At 40.9% G+C, this 17,272-nt stretch overlaps 2 protein-coding genes and 1 pseudogene across 2 annotated transcripts in view; all 3 read right to left on the bottom strand.

Annotated features, from left to right (window-relative positions):
- LOC113016964 (NACHT, LRR and PYD domains-containing protein 12-like) overlaps nt 1-17,272 on the bottom strand; it is a 184,310-nt gene that overhangs the window by 25,777 nt on the left and 141,261 nt on the right. The window lies entirely within an intron of this gene.
- On the bottom strand, nt 1,728-4,789 carry LOC113016966 (uncharacterized). The gene is made up of 6 exons (XM_026160214.1): nt 4,135-4,789; nt 3,942-4,013; nt 3,724-3,842; nt 3,580-3,640; nt 3,395-3,489; nt 1,728-2,959 (listed from the first exon to the last, which is right to left on the bottom strand). The coding sequence occupies exons 1-6, from the start codon at nt 4,168-4,170 to the stop codon at nt 1,978-1,980; spliced, it is 1,365 nt and encodes a 454-aa protein (XP_026015999.1). The 5' UTR covers nt 4,171-4,789; the 3' UTR covers nt 1,728-1,977.
- The window catches only part of LOC113016965 (protein NLRC3-like), a 66,896-nt pseudogene continuing 59,079 nt past the window's right edge, over nt 9,456-17,272 (bottom strand).

The raw sequence follows: 17,272 nt of genomic DNA, 5'->3' as shown, positions 1-17,272 counted from the left end.
GGTGGTCGTGGTGGAGCGGGAGGAGGGAGGCAGCTGGAGATGGGGAGGGAAGGAAGGGAGGGGCCGGCCTTTAAGGTGTCGCGGATAAATAAAACAAAATAAAACTAGTACCGGTACCGAAAAAAGAAGATTTATTCATAACACACGTGAAAAGTGTTAAGTCTAATTGTTGAATGTTGCCATTGTGTTTCTTAAATTTGTATAGTCTTAGTTTAAGCAGTAGGATCAAAGCCATTCCTTTGATCCTGACCACCTCGCCAGCCACTCTGTGCTGGGGGAGGTTTTATTGTAGATACATCCTAACTTGAAGATCTGTTTGATGTTTGGTAGAGCTTCCTACCCTTTGTATGGTTTCACTGTGTTATCTTTGGTAAACCATACATTGGGTGTGGGGGAAGACTACCCTCTTTATGACCAAGGATGTTGTTCCTGCTTTTAGGTTTTATGACCCTTTGACCAACACACACACACACACACACACACACACACACACACACACACACACACACACACACACATTCTCACATAACACACATACATTCTCACACACACACACACACACACACACACACATTCTCACACACACACACACACACTCAGTGTATACATTTACATACAGTGCCTTGTCTTTGTAACCAAAGGGGGGTTGCAAGGGGAGGTGTTTTGTAAACTATTGTTTGAAGTTTGTCAATAAAAGGCGGCGAGAGGAGGCCACCAGTGTGGTCATTTCAACGTGCTGGTCACAGATGAGAGGCCTCCCTTGCGCAAGCGATCGAACGTTGTTGCCTTGCTTTTCTTTCATGGGAATAAGTCTTAGAGACAGCGGGGTCTGAGTTTAGACCCAACAAAAAGACCCAGGAAAACCGAGTTAATGATAAAAACGATAACAAAATAACGCTGAAAAGCAATAAAAACCCTGAAAACCAGACATTTCACACCTGAGCCTCAACTCTCGCGGCCCGGTACCAAACGACTCACGGACCGGTACCAGTCCGAGTGTTTTGCTTTATCTGAATTGATGGTGCTGCAGTGGACAATATTGAGTAGGCCTATTTGCTTTTTTTGGTTGTTTGTGTCTCCTGAAAATGTGCCTTCAGAATAAACAATGACAATGAAAGACTGCAGTGTTTTATATGAAGTAGACTAGTGTGTCCCCCTGATCTGATCTGCATGTGATGCAAGTATGTGTCATTTTGTCAACAGAGTTACATCTTGACAGAGGAATGTTAGGTTTTGACAGCAGAGTTTCAGTTTGGCACAGATGTGAATGGTATATTTTGATGTGTCATGTTTACTTGTGTTTAGAGTTTTGGCACAATGAGCGACGTTTTGCAAAATGTGTTCAAGCAACGGGCAAAAACTGTAACATGTTTTTCACCAAAGATTTCAGCAATTATAAAAATTCAACTCAAGCTATTCAGCTATTAGCATTCACACTGCATTTTCTACAGGAAGTACATTTTATATACCAGTTTCAGTTCAAAGTGCATTAAAAATAATAAATAATTATTAAAAATAATACCATCAATATGTTACTGCACTACACTTACTGGACTTGTGGAAGTATTTTGAGAACCATAAGAGATTCTTACAAATGTTTGAAAGAAAAAAAATCTTTAACATAGCTGGAGACTCGTGTAGAAATATGAATGAGTTTATAAAGTTTCTGTCATGGTGTGCTGTGACAGGCAGGTAGTAGGACCCAAACACAGGACTCTTACGTGGAATGAAACTTGAATCGGCAGCTTTTATTGCTGGAAACTCAGGTGGACTCAAGAAACTACAAACTAAGAAACAAGAACTAGGAAAACAAATCAGGAACTATGAACAAGAATCAAGTAAAGAACACGGAGGAGAAAAAACACCCAGCCCACTGAAAACTAAAGAAACCCCCAAAAACATGAAGAACAATCATTAAGGAACATATTTACATATTTAGAGTTACTGCAACACCAACACTGGGTCACAGCTTCAGTGTCAGTCGGTGACTTTTGGTCTGCAACAGCAGCAGAACAGACTTCTCAGTCTTTTGAAGAAGCCCTTTTTCTTCTTCTTGATCTGACGGTCTTCGGACTTCATGCTGGCTTCAGGTTCTGGAAAAGGTTCCTCAAAGGGAACATCAGGAACCGGCCCAATTTCAGAACAAGATCCGTTGATCATATGATCTTCACCTTCAACACAGGATTTGGACTCGCCATAGGGTTCCTCACAGGGAGCGTCGGGCTCTGCAACACTTTCTGACAGAGCTCCTTCGATCGTAAGGTCTCGAGTACTCAGACTGGATGCCCTTTCAGAAAGAAGTTCCTCACAGGGAACGTCGGGCTCTGCAACACTTTCTGACAGAGCTCCTTCGATCGTAAGGTCTCGAGTACTCAGACTGGATGCCCTTTCAGAAAGAAGTTCCTCACAGGGAACGTCGGGCTCTGCAACACTTTCTGACAGAGCTTCTTCAGCTGGTGGAACATTTGCCACTGAAAGGCCGTCAGAGGAGCGCTCACCATTTGTGCTCTTCACATCAGGACTTGAAGGGGGCTCAAAGATTTCACATATCCGGATCCTTGCTACATCAGCAATGGTCTTCAGCAACAGGGGTGCAAAGTTTGCAACTTGGATAGACAGAATTTCTTCAGGAAATTTCTGTCTAATCTCCGTCAGGATGCTGTCGACCAGATCGTCTCGGATAGAGCGGGTGAAGACGGCCTGTGTTTCCATCGCCGTGAGGCTCTTGGAGACACGATCTAAAGTGGCCTTGGTGACACTGGTGGAGAGGATACTTAGACTCTGGGAGGCCATGTTTAGGAGGGGACGAGGAGGAAGCTCCCAGAAGCCCTGGAGAACGCGGGGAACTACCTCGACCACTACCTCCTGCGCGGTGAGCAGTTTGCTGTTAGGCTGTTCCTGCTGCTTCTTTTTCAGGATTTCAACGTAATCCTTCACCGCACTGAGGAGTTTAGGTGCTCTGTAGAAAAACATGATAAGAGTTATCTGTTAAACATATTCAAAGCATCATTTAAATATTGAAACACTGTAGCTGGACTGTTAACCCTGTAACCACCTTTGTATCATACATGAGTTTCTGAGACCTCGATCTCATCAACATGATCAATACTTGCTATAATTTCTAAATGTTGTGGACAAAACTCTTTTTTAGTCTAAAGTTAACATTGTCGTTAACACAAAGTTGCCAAAAACACCCAGTGTATCAAATGTGATACAAAAAATAAATACACAATAAAAGTAAATCATACACAAGATGACATAGCAAAGAACTCATGTGTGGCTTTTGTTTAAAGGGTTGATAAACATCTCAGTTCCAAAGAATCTGAATTTTCTGGCTGTTTTTTGATGGGTTGGGTCTTACAGGGTTAATAACTGTATGTTACATGTGACTCACTGAAATTTAGGAGGTACAGACTCTGGGAACTGAAGAAGCAACCTGGCTTCAAATTCAACGTCCCTCATTTTATTGCTGACGTTCACCGCCCACACCTGAAACAGAAAACACATTTACAGTGCGCTTATGTGTAAAGGTTATGTGCACGTAATGAAAAAAAAGTCTTGTGGGTTTTCTCGTCTTACCAGCCTTAGAAGAGGTTTGGCTTCCTCTTCGTCAAAATCCTCTAACTCAAACTCCCACAGCCTTCAAAAGAAAGCAAAGCAGAGGTTTTCTCTCAGCACTTACACGTCATCACAAACAGACTTTCAGGTGTGACAGTAACTCACTGCTCTCTGAGCGTCTCCCTGCTCTTCTCCACCAAAAGATCTCTCAGATCTTCAGCAGTGAGGTTCGGTGGAATTAGATCTTCCTGCTGAAGTCTGAGAAACTCCGTCATTATCGCAACCTAAAAGTAAAGGAGACATTTAATCACCACCACTCTCAGGTCCTCAGAAATGACCTGATATTTTCTGTCAGCTTTGGTTTGCATGAATCTGGGTCTAACCTGAGCCTTGTAGCCCAGAAGATACCAGCAGATCTTTACAGCTGTTTCATAAATCGGTGTGTTGAACAACACCTGTCAAAGAAATAGCAATTTAGTCATTGTTACTTAAAATGATTCTCAGTTTGTCAACTTTTAAAACGACATCAAATTCTTCAAATTACTGAAATGCAGTAAAAGCAAAAGCGTCACATACCCTGATAGGCTTATAGATTCCTTGACTCTTTTCCATTTAAACGTGTTCAAATCAAAGTCAGGAAGAAAAACGTCAACTGCTCTCCAACGATGGCGTACGGGGGATCTGGACCTGAAAATGCTCTCAGCTCGGTGGTCTCGCACAGATGAGCTCTTTTGACAGTCTGATGTTTATTTATGAATGCAGAATTTCTTGAGCAGTCACCATGGAAACTTGATGCAGCTTCATGTTGTTAAATTAAAAGTAAACACTGTGTATTTTGCACTACACTCCACTAAACTTATCATATAAGTAAATAAAGTGTGGGTTAGGTCCCTCCTGTGGAAAGAGCCACACAAACCGATGGATCAGAAAAGACAAAGTCAGCTACAGCATGCCTTTTCATATTATGTGCCTGCTTATCTCCATTTCTTTACAGTAGATGGGAACTTTTGCAGTAAAGCAATGGCTTACAAACAGTGGACTGTGGACTAATGCAGACATCTGAAGCCTGACAGCAGCTGGTATATACACAGCTTTGGACAAACTGGCCCTTTAAACAGCCCAGAGGAAGAAGAGACCTCTGCGTTATCAGTGCAGCCTAAAGCACAATAATAATAATACTATTAATATGATTTTTAGAGCAATAATGCCCCAAATAATGAAGTCATTAATTACACATTCATCATGCTTCACAGGAGGTCAGGAGTGACCGATGAACGTGATGCTACATTAGAGTCTGTCCTATGAGTTCAGCAGGAGGAGGTGAACCCACAGCTGGGACCAGTTCTCTAGTGGGTCCAGTATCATACTTGTGTTCATCCTGGTCTGAACCTGGTCAGAAGAACTGACTTCACTTTTGAAAATTCAATACTTATAAAAGGTAACCCCAAACAGTCTACAACGGCTGTTTTCTGTCCACCGAAGCAAATTTGATTGACGAGGTTTTTGTACCTTCACTTCTCCAAAAAGCAAATAAAGAGATTAAACAAAGATTTACTGAACGACCGTCAGAATTCCCAGAGCTAACGTAGATCGCTTTATGCTCTTGAGTCAGGAGGGATAAGAAAAGTGACTGCAAACATTGTGGAACGATTCATAGCGTTTGATTGCTTGTGTGAATGTATTAAACAGGAAACCAGGAGCTGCAGAAACCCAGTAATGCTGAAGACGCATGCGTGTGCGTTTATTACAGGTTTTTCTGAATGCTTAAACCCTAACTGTGATTCTTACAGCACAATTCCTAAAACTATTGATACTTATAGCAAAACCACTCACTGAGTGTGCAAAACTAAAAGCACAAACACTGCTTTGCACTCAGTTTGCCATTTTGTAACACACACTTTGCAAACCTGTAGCTACAATCCACTGCACAGCACTCTTTTTGCAGAACTGTAAACACAACTCACTGCTTTGCACTCAATTTCCAAATGATCAACGCACTCCTAGCAAAACTATACACATTTATGGCCATTATTTACACTATTTTGTCAACTGTCTGGCACACTGCCACATGTGAAAGCTTTTTTAGATAATTAGTTCACTTTGCAATCAGCCTAAGCACTATGATACAGGTAAGCTCTGTGTGTGGAGTACAATGGAGGGAGCAGGAAGAGTGAGAGGAGGCCGAGGAAGAGGACGTGGAGGTGAAGAAGTAGGATGAAGAGGACGACAAGGACAAGGAGGAGCAAGAGGAGGACGAGGAGGGGGGAGAGGACGGGTAAGAAGAGTAAGAAATAGAATTGCTGATGACATCAGAGCTACAATAGTGGACCATGTCATCAACCGTGGAGTGACCCTGAGGGAAGCTGGCCAACGGTTTTCTTGGATGTGGTTTGTTGTCATAATCAAGAACGTGTCTTATTTTTTTATTTGTTTTGTTGCTGATCGGCCATTGGACTGCTGAGCCTGCAGTGAACAGCCAGTCACTGACTCTTGATGCTAGAGCAAGGACAACTGAGCTCTCTCTCTCTCTCTCTCTCTCTCTCGCTCTCTTTTAAATAAATAATACGTTCGAGCTGTTTATGTTTTTGACTTGTTATGGACTCTGACTGGCAATGGGAGGGCTGGCGGACTCATATTATGGAGGTGGAGGGTAGACACATTTTGTGTGCAAGAGACCACATACTACAGTGGTGATTGACACAGACTTCAATGGACATTTAGGTGAAGGGAACAGAGGTTATGAGGTGTTGGGTAGGTGTGGTGTTTAGGAGAGAAATCTAGAAAGACAGATGTGGGGCAGATTTTCCAAGTGGAAATGGCCGTGGTGCACACATACTTCAAGAACAGGGAGGAACTTGTAGAAATATATGAAAGTGGAGGAAGCTGCACACAGGGCAACTAAATATTATGCAGAAGGTGAAATCAAAAAGACAGGAGACAAGGAGGTGTCAGGGAGAATGCAGCTATGCAGCATCAAATGTAGTTTGAAGAGATGAGTTTGCGACATCAAAAAGGAAGTGAGTGGATGTGACAGAAGTCAAATGTAACAGGATCAAGATTCCCTGTTAAAAACAGATATGTATAGTATAATAGTAGACTATACTAATAATAGTGTATAGTATAATAGTATACTATACTAATAATAGTGTATAGTATAATAGTATACTATACTAATAATAGTGTCTAGTATAATAGTAGACTATACTAATAATAGTGTATAGTATAATAGTATACTATACTAATAATAGTGTCTAGTATAATAGTAGACTATACTAATAATAGTGTATAGTATAATAGTAGACTATACTAATAATAGTGTCTAGTATAATAGTATACTATACTAATAATAGTGTATAGTATAATAGTGGACTATACTAATAATAGTGTATAGTATAATAGTATACTATACTAATAATAGTATATAGTATAATAGTAGACTATACTAATAATAGTGTATAGTATAATAGTATACTATACTAATAATAGTGTCTAGTATAATAGTATACTATACTATAATAGTGTCTAGTATAATAGTAGACTATACTAATAATAGTGTATAGTATAATAGTAGACTATACTAATAATAGTGTCTAGTATAATAGTATACTATACTAATAATAGTGTATAGTATAATAGTGGACTATACTAATAATAGTGTATAGTATAATAGTATACTATACTAATAATAGTATATAGTATAATAGTAGACTATACTAATAATAGTGTATAGTATAATAGTAGACTATACTAATAATAGTGTCTAGTATAATAGTATACTATACTAATAATAGTGTCTAGTATAATAGTAGACTATACTAATAATAGTGTATAGTATAATAGTAGACTATACTAATAATAGTGTCTAGTATAATAGTATACTATACTAATAATAGTGTATAGTATAATAGTAGACTATACTAATAATAGTGTATAGTATAATAGTAGACTATACTAATAATAGTGTATAGTATAATAGTAGACTATACTAATAATAGTGTATAGTATAATAGTATACTATACTAATAATAGTGTCTAGTATAATAGTATACTATACTAATAATAGTGTATAGTATAATAGTAGACTATACTAATAATAGTGTATAGTATAATAGTATACTATACTAATAATAGTGTCTAGTATAATAGTATACTATACTAATAATAGTGTATAGTATAATAGTAGACTATACTAATAATAGTGTATAGTATAATAGTAGACTATACTAATAATAGTGTATAGTATAATAGTATACTATACTAATAATAGTGTCTAGTATAATAGTATACTATACTAATAATAGTGTATAGTATAATAGTAGACTATACTAATAATAGTGTATAGTATAATAGTAGACTATACTAATAATAGTGTATAGTATAATAGTAGACTATACTAATAATAGTGTATAGTATAATAGTAGACTATACTAATAATAGTGTATAGTATAATAGTATACTATACTAATAATAGTGTCTAGTATAATAGTAGACTATACTAATAATAGTGTATAGTATAATAGTATACTATACTAATAATAGTGTATAGTATAATAGTAGACTATACTAATAATAGTGTCTAGTATAATAGTATACTATACTAATAATAGTGTCTAGTATAATAGTAGACTATACTAATAATAGTGTATAGTATAATAGTAGACTATACTAATAATAGTGTATAGTATAATAGTAGACTATACTAATAATAGTGTATAGTATAATCATAAATCTGGCAAATGTTGAAAACTTCTATACAATCTCAATATTATGGAGGATCAGAAGAGTCAAAACACATCAAAATACATTTCACGCTTCAATAATAAATTGTGCAATAAAACATGAGTACATTTATTTCATTTTAAAAAACATTTTTGAATTCCAATTTTTAAAAAGATTTTAAAAATCTTTTAAAAAATAAAATCAAGGATTTACTTTGTACATTTAAAATGGTGATTCCACTCCTCATTTGAAAATCCATTTCTTCACTGCATTTCCCTTTCCTGTTAGCTCAGGATTACCATATTAGGTATTAGCTGACCTCTGACCTTATATTCCACTTGTGTGGTGTCAGAGTCTCGTCTCTGTTTTTACAGAGGATGTGGTTCTGTTGGCTTCATCAGGTGATGGCCTGCAGCTCACAGTGGAGCTGTTCTCAGCAGAGTGTGAAGCCGTGTGAATGAGGATCAGCATCTGAGGCCATGGTCCTCAGCTGGGAAAGGGTGGAGTGCCCACTCTGGGTCAGAGACAAGTTCCTGCCCCAGGTGGAGGAGTCTGAGTATCTCAGGGTCGTGTAAAGAAGGGGGAGGGGAGCAGGAATCAACAGACAGACTGTTGCTGCGGTAACAGTGAGGTAGACGCTGTACCGGTCTGTCGTGGTGAAGAGAGAGAGAGCTGAGCCTGACAGCAAAGCTCTAAATTTACCGGTCGATCTACGTCCCTGCCCTCACCTATGGTCACGAGCTGTGGGCAGTGACTGGAAGAACCAGATCGTGGTTACAAGTGGGGCAAATAAATTTTCTCTGAAGGGTAGCTGGTGTCTCCCTTGGAGATGGGGTGAGGAGAATCCCCTTCACAAAAACTAATCAAGTGAACAAGACTCTCCAGGAGGGAAACATTTAAATATCCAAGTCTACCATAAAGAGAAAACTGCATAAAGGGAAACACAGATGGTGCATTACAATTCACTGCATGTGTTTTACATGAAGAATGGAGGATATACCGTCCACTTTCACTCTGTCTTTAGCAGCAAGTGGCTCTTTGTTGTTTGGCTAGCTGCACTGAAACAGGAGAATCCAGCTGTTAGCCGTAATGTTGGTGTTTGTAAAGCACTTTATAACCAACGACTGTGTTTTTAATTTAAACATTAAACTATTAACCGACACTGATCAATGATGTAATGATCACATCTGGACTCACCGAGCCTTTCTGCAGTTCCTCACAGCTGGAATCAGTCTCAGTCGTCCCTCCTTTGAAGCTTTGTACTTCTGCAGGTCAAACTCATCCAGAACCTCCTCTGACATCTGCAGCATGAAGGCCAGAGCTGAGCAGTGGATCATAGAGAGTTCCTTTGACCTTTGCTTTGACTTCAGGAACTCTTGGATCTCCTGATGTACTGAGAGGTCGTTCATCTCCATCAGACAGTGGAAGATGTTGATGCTTCTGTCAGGACAGGATTTAAACTTCTTGTTATTCTTCAGGTTCTTGATGACTCTCTGGATGGTTTCTGGACTGTTCTCTGTCTGACCCAGCAGACCTCCTAAGAGTCTCTGGTTGGACTCCAGACAGAGGCCATGAAGGAAGCGGACAAACAGGTCCAGGTGGCCATTTTTACTCTGGAGGGATTTCTCCATGGCTCGTTTAAGGAAATCATCCAGAGATGACTCTTTGTATTTTTTTCCCAGGAAGTCCTTCAGCACCTCTGACTTCCTGTTGGTGAAACAGTGGAACATGTAGACTGCAGCCAGAAACTCCTGGATGCTCAGATGAACAAAGCAGTAGACTGGTTTCTGGAAGATCACACACTCTCTTTTGAAGATCTCTGTACAAACTCCTGAGTACACCGAGGCCTCTGTCACATCCAGACCACACTGCTCCAGGTCTTCTTGGTAGAACATGATGTTTCCTTTCTCCAGATGTTCAAACGCCAGCCTCCCCAGCTTCAGAAGAACTTCCCTGTCAGCCTCCGTCAGCTCCTGTGGACTCGTCTCATGTCCCTCGTGGTACTTGTTCTTCTTCCTCTTTGTCTGAACCAGCAGGAAGTGTGAGTACATGTCAGTCAGGGTCTTGGGCAGCTCTCCTCTCTGCTCTGTAGTCAACATGTGCTCCAGAACTGTAGCAGTGATCCAGCAGAAGACTGGGATTCTACACATGATGTGGAGGCTCCTGGATGTCTTCATGTGGGAGATGATTCTGCTGGACAGCTCTTCATCACTGAATCTCCTCCTGAAGTACTCCTCCTTCTGGGCGTCAGTGAAGCCTCGTACTTCTGTTAGCCTGTCAACACATGTAGGAGGGATCTGATTGGCTGCTGCAGGTCGGGAAGTTATCCAGACGAGAGCCGAGGGAAGCAGATTCCCCTGGATGAGGTTTGTCAGCAGCTGGCTGACTGATGACTTCTGTGTGACATCAGACAGCAGCTTCCTGTTGGTGAAATCCAATGAAAGTCTGCTTTCATCCAGGCCGTCAAAGATGAACAAAAGCTGAGAGACAGCCAGCTTCTCTGCTGTGACCTTCTGTAATGTTGGATGGAAAACATGGAGCAGCTCCAGAAGACTGTACTGCTCCTCTCTGATCAGGTTCAGCTCCCTGAATGAAAGCAGAACCACCACACTGACATGTTGGTTCTCCAAGCCCTCTGCCCAGTCCAGAGTGAACTTCTGCACTGAGAAGGTTTTTCCAACACCAGCCACGCCGTTGGTCAGAACCACTCTGATGGGTCTCTGTTGGTCAGGTAAGGCTTTAAAGATGTCCTGGCACCTGATTGGAGTGTCATGGAGGGCGTCCATCTTGGAAGCTGTCTCCAGCTGCCTCACCTCATGTTGGCTATGAACCTCTTCACTCTGTCCCTCTGTGATGTAGAGCTCAGTGTAGATCCTGTTGAGGAGGGTTCTACTTCCTGTTTCATCACTTCCTTCAGTCACACGTTCACATCTCCTCCTCAGACTGATCTTATGTTCATCTAAAACCTCCTGCAGACCAACATCTGCTGAAAGAAAGAAAAACAGAAAGAAAACTCTTCAATGTCTGAACAACAACAAGAAGTCCAGTTTTCAGAAATGAGTCCATCAGCAGACAGATGTTCAGTCTTACTTTGTACACAGCTGCTCTGACTGGCTGTCTGCAGTCCAGCTCTGCTTCTGGATCTTTCTCCACACTGGGGACAGGACCAGTCTCCTGATGAAGCAGACTGGTCCCAGTATGAGGAGATGCACTGTCTGCAGAACCAGTGTCCACAGCTGGTAGAGACTGGATCCTTCAGGACGTCCTGACACAAAGCACAGCAGGACAGCTGCTCCTCCTCACAGACACCACTCCTCTTCCTCTTCCTCCCTCTGTGAACACATTTCTTTATCACTAAAATCATTGACTGTCAGTGACAAACATCCAGATTTGATGACACTGTGCAGAAGCTCTGATGGTCACAGAGAAAAGTCAAAGTGGAGAAACTTGTGTTTGAGTTCAGAATCCAAGTTTCCTTTGCTGTTCCTGCCTGTCTTATTAAACACAGAGTGATCAGCCTACAAACTCCACAGTAAAAGCCTTCATCACAGAGCTGATTATGTCCTTCACTGGATGTACTGGAAGTTTGGGATCCATCACTCTGAACTGACCTTTGACCTCCTCTAAAAACTGTGGTGGAGCAGCGGTGTCACATTCAGAGCTTTCAGCTTTATTTTGAAAGAGTTCAGTCATCAGGAAGTGAACTTCTGGGTTCTGATTTCCTTTCTATTATTTTACAGAAGTGAAGAAGAAGAACTAAAAGCTTTGAAATGATCTGAGTGATATTTTTGAACATTGCCACCAAATTGAGTTCAGCCTCCAGCAGTAACTTTGTTTCATGATGCCTCCCTGATGATGTGATGTTTGATTACAAACCTGTTTATGTGTTAGACATTAATCACATGAACACAGGCAGAAAAAAGAAGCCAATGAAACAAATGACAGAAACGTGTTCATTCACTGCCATGATCCATATTTTATATGTACAGATGTTTGTAAAGAACACGTGTGCAGCGCTTTGTTCTGAGTATCTGCTGTCAGCACACAGTGCAGCAATAACTACAACCACACGTTTCTGTAGATCCTGAACATCAGCCTGGAGGAATCTGACCTCAGGTCTGCACACAGAGGAGCTTCACCTCTGGGATGATGCTGGCTTCAGCTCCTTCTACAATCAGGCAGAAGCTTCTGCACCATCAGGACACAAACAGAGAGGAGCTTCTATCCTCAGACCATCCAAGTCCTAAATCAGAACATGCTCCCCTCATAGCATCACCATCAGGGTTTAAACAGGACCTTACATCATGTTCTTGTCTCACTGTCATATTTCAGATCATACCTGATTCATTATGACGTCACACGCTGCTACACTGATCCTGCTGCTTCATTACTGCTGATATTACTCTGCTCACTCTGTTCAGTTACTCTGTTTACATCACTTTGCTCATTTGCTTTGTTCTGCTTGCACTGCTCTGTCAGTACATGCTGTGCTAATGTGGCACAAAGCACTTTAACATTACATCTGCACAATGTTTCATTATTTCATTTAATGATTGTTTCTAATGTTTTGTCCAGTCACAGGAGCAGCTCAGCACATTTCACTGTGTTGTACGTGTATGACGATGCCTGTGACAAATAAACAGCCTCGGACTCTTCAATCTTCTGCATTTCTTTGGAGATCAGCTCAGTGGCCTGTTGAGACCATCTTTCTATTTCTGATGACTCAGTTCAGATTATTATCCTGATACTTTCTTTTAAAATGTGATGAAATCATTTATCTGATGTTCTGACACAAATACACCAAAACGATCCCAAACAGCACAAACCACCACGTTACACACAGTGTAATAAAAATACAGGCAACTACAAATAAAAACACTTTTAAAAATATAAACTAAAATTACAAAGTGGTCACAGAATTTCAAACACCCGTAAATGAGTCAGCAGCTCTCTTACATGGTCAGCTGAGCTCCATGATTGAAGAACATTGTTGGTGCAGGTTCATCACTGAAATTTGGAGGTCTCTCTTTGGACCAGTCACTCCTCACAGACACACAGCTGGATACTGGAGACTGTGACCTCTGACCTCTGCAAACACAAACACATCACATGAATTACTGATTAATCTCTGTTTAAAATCTTTTAAGCAGCTGCAAACACACAAACTGGATGATGTGATGGTTTCTGTCAGTAATAGTTGTCTCAGATTAGAGTACAGACGGCTGCAGAGACGTTCACAGCAACAGAGAAGAAATCATTACCTTGGATTGCATTACTACTACGATTGATACTAGCATTATCGTACCCGGACCACCATTAGGAATCATTTATGATGTCACTGGTAGAACACATTTATAGAAACAACCTTTGAACTCTGACTTAGCAGCTCTCTTACATGGTCAGCTGAGCTCCATGATTGAAGTTCACTGTTGGTGCAGGTTCATGACTGAAGTTGTGGAGGATCTTTTTCTTTGGACGAGTCACTCCTCACAGACACACAGCTGGATGCTGGAGACTGTGACCGCTGACCTCTGCAAACACAACCACATTGCATTCATTTCACATCAATTAGTACACCACAAAAGGCATGCAAGAAACACAGTATGAAGGCAAACTTCTGGCTTCAATAACATTCAACAGGTCAGGTGGAAACTTTTCTCAGATTTGATTCATGTTTTTATAGAACGATCCAGCTAAAAAAAATATACCATTAGGTCAGGGGTCAGCAACCTTCAGGACCCAAAGAGCCATTTGGAGCCAGTTTCCACGCAAAAGAAAACACTGGGAGCCACAAATACTTTTTGACGTCTAGAATGAAGATAACACTGTATATACTGTTTTTTACCTTTATGCTTTGTGTGAACAACTAAGGTGTGTTGCTTATGAAATCCATGAAGTGCTACAGAGAAAATTACATGTTATTTATGTAATGAACACATTTGAACTCTTAAAGAAATATAACCAAAGGAAAGACACCCAGCTGAACTAAAATGATGTAGCAAACAAAAACTGCTGTGAGCCGCCACCCTTATATCTCCTTTGGGCTTTTGGAGCCTTGACCTGACTTTTAAAAAATAATTGGAAAAAAAGCTCTATGCTGCTGAAAGATGAAAAATAGATATTTGCAAAATTCTACCTAAATATGTATTTTACCTGGTTAATGTGTGTGGCGGGGCGTGGTCTGCAGCGCCGCTGCAGGGGAGGCGGACGCACCTGAGCGGCACCCGCAATCACGCCTCGCCGCCTTAACGTCTGTGCTGTTGTGTTGGTGTGTGTCGGGCTGTGAGCTGCAAAGCTACAGCCGGCTGTGTGCGTACAGCAACCGTGTGTGAAAAGTGGTCAATAAAGAGAAGCTGAAAAGCGAGTTCATGCAAACATCGTCGGGTCTGCCGTGATATGTTTACAACGGGACTTCTGCTCCTGAACCTCTGCGCACAGCGTCTGCAGGTCGGGGCTGTACGAAGTCACTTTCATCTTTACAGGACTGTAAGCTGTCGTCTGTGAGGCGTGAGCGGTGTTTGTTTTTAACATAGTTCACGGTGGAGAACAGCTGCTGACATAATGTGGATCCGAAGCTCCATAATTGGCCTACCTGGGGCTGAAAGTCTCGATAAATGCACGGCGTTTCGGCGGGTACACCGGCTTCCGCGAGTGTGACGCTTATTTGAACGATGAAAAAATAAAAAATATAATTTTCTTTTTATATTTCAATATCACAATAATCTTCCAATTTAGAACTACAAGTTAAAAAAGAACATAAATAAAATACACTTCAGCTAAATACTTCTAATTTATTTTCCCAAACCACGAGGAGCCGCACTGTAAGGACTAAAGAGCCGCAGGTTGCCGACCCCTGCATTAGTGTTAGTCAATGTTGCAACTGAACTGAAAAACAAAAGATTTTGGTCCAAAGAAACAAAGTCACTATTAATACAACACAACCCCCCCAAAAAGAGCCATGTAGACCCCGGGCTCTATGGGTCTTGTGCTCGGAGCTTGTTCCTGTGCTGCCATGATTAGTGCCTCTGTGCTGTCTTTCAGTCCAGCTTTGTTCAGCCACTGGTAGGATTTCTGGATGTCAGCCACTTCCTCTGCCTGCTGGTGGTGCAAACTGTGTTGTTCTGAGTTTCATTGGACGTCTTTGTCCAAAGCACCAGACAAAGGGCAAAGTAGATGCATTTGCATCAGCAGGAAAATACACCCCAAACTAGCATCATCATTATACAACTTTAACAACTGCCACTAAATGATACTTCATACACAGACCAGTGTTAGGTTAAGTTATGATGTCACTGGCAGAACATTTATAGAAACAACCTTTGAACTCTGAGTCAGCAGATCTCTTACATGGTCAGCTGAGCTCCATGATTGAAGAACACTGTTGCTGCAGGTTCATGACTGAAGTTTGGAGGAAGTTTTTCTTTGGACCAGTCACTCCTCACAGACACACAGCTGGATACTGGAGACTGTGACCTCTGACCTCTGCAAACACAAACATCAATAACTGATCAGTTCTCTCTGACAGCCATATGATCAGCTGATCCCTCTGTGATATTGTGTCTGCCTCATAACGCTGACAGGTCAGCCAATCATCAGCCAGTTTTTTCTGTCTCTGAATGAACTCAGTTTGTTCTCAGCTCTTCTCTCTGATTCTGCTGCACTGACTTCACTTAAACTTACAGAGTTCAGATCTTAGCAAGAAAACAAGTCAATAAAAATCAAACTCAGATCAAACAGTTTGAACCAATCACAGATCAATGATTCTGTCATGGTTATGTTGAAATGACTAATAAAGTTAGTAGTGTTCTTACATTGTTGCTGCAGGTCCATGACTGTAAGGTGGAGGTGTTTGTGTAACTCCGTCACTCCTCACAGACACACAGCTGGATGCTGCTCCGTCCTCTTCCTCCATCTTCTTGATGTCAGGGTGGAGTTAGTCTGAGAGGTAAACACACACACTCAGAGGTGCTGTTGTACTGGAAGCATCACACTGACGGCTTTCTAATGTTGGAGCTTTGGCCCTAAAGTCCAAACCAGTTATTTTAGAGGCTCAAAGTCTTTAAAAAACACCAAAACCATCACATTATTTAATAAGTACATGATCAGGTGGATGAAGGAACTCAGTGTGTTTGGGATCATCATCATGGTGAGGAGCCCACATGTTACGGCTCCTTTGGAGAGAAGCTGAGGATCACTGCAGGAAGTGAGCTCATGAAACCAAACTGCTGTTTGTGAGCAGCATGACTCTGTTATTGGACCTGCTCTGTGTTCTACATATGATCAATACTTCAAATATCTGTAAACATCTCATCTTATATTTGTTGCACTTGGTCACATCTGTCTTTAAAAATAGATTTTTAATGTCACTGAGAGTTCTTTTCTAACTTTATTGATTTATTTTGGAATAAATTAAATATAAAGGTGCCAAAAACTGCCTGCAGCTTCTGCTCTGTGACAGGAAACTACTGTCAGGCTCAAAATGACTTCAGATTATTCATCACAGAGTGTTTATAGATCACAGGACACGTTACAGTTTTACTGTCGATGTTTTAGTTTTTAAAAAAATGCTGTGTTAAGGTCTTACTGTGAATCTGCGCGCTCATTGGCTAATAACTTGAGACTGACAGGTGGTTATCCAATCAGCGTGCGGCCTCACACGGACATAAAACTCTTAAAGTTTGTTTCTGAAGGGATTTTCAGATCAGACCTGATGTTTCTGCCTACAGCCTGTTTACCAATATAATCAATATCAGACATCAGAGCAACAGAAACCTCGGTGATCAGGACGCCGGGACTGAGAACAGGAAGTGGCTCAAACAGTTTAAAGTCAGCCTGAAAGGAGTTTCTGTCGACATTTTTTTTGTCGTGATAAGGGCGGGTCTTACTGTGAACCTGCGCGCTCATTGGCTAATAACTTGAGATTGACAAGTCGTTATCCAATGAGCACACGGCTTCTCCCAACATAAAGTAGTTTCCTTTGAAAAACCAAAGTCTG

The sequence above is a fragment of the Astatotilapia calliptera genome, chromosome 23 (assembly GCF_900246225.1).
Source record: "Astatotilapia calliptera chromosome 23, fAstCal1.2, whole genome shotgun sequence".
Classification (NCBI taxonomy): Eukaryota; Metazoa; Chordata; class Actinopteri; order Cichliformes; family Cichlidae; genus Astatotilapia; species Astatotilapia calliptera.
The sequence above is the reverse complement of the archived record's forward strand: the minus strand, read 5'-3'. Positions and strand labels throughout refer to the sequence as shown.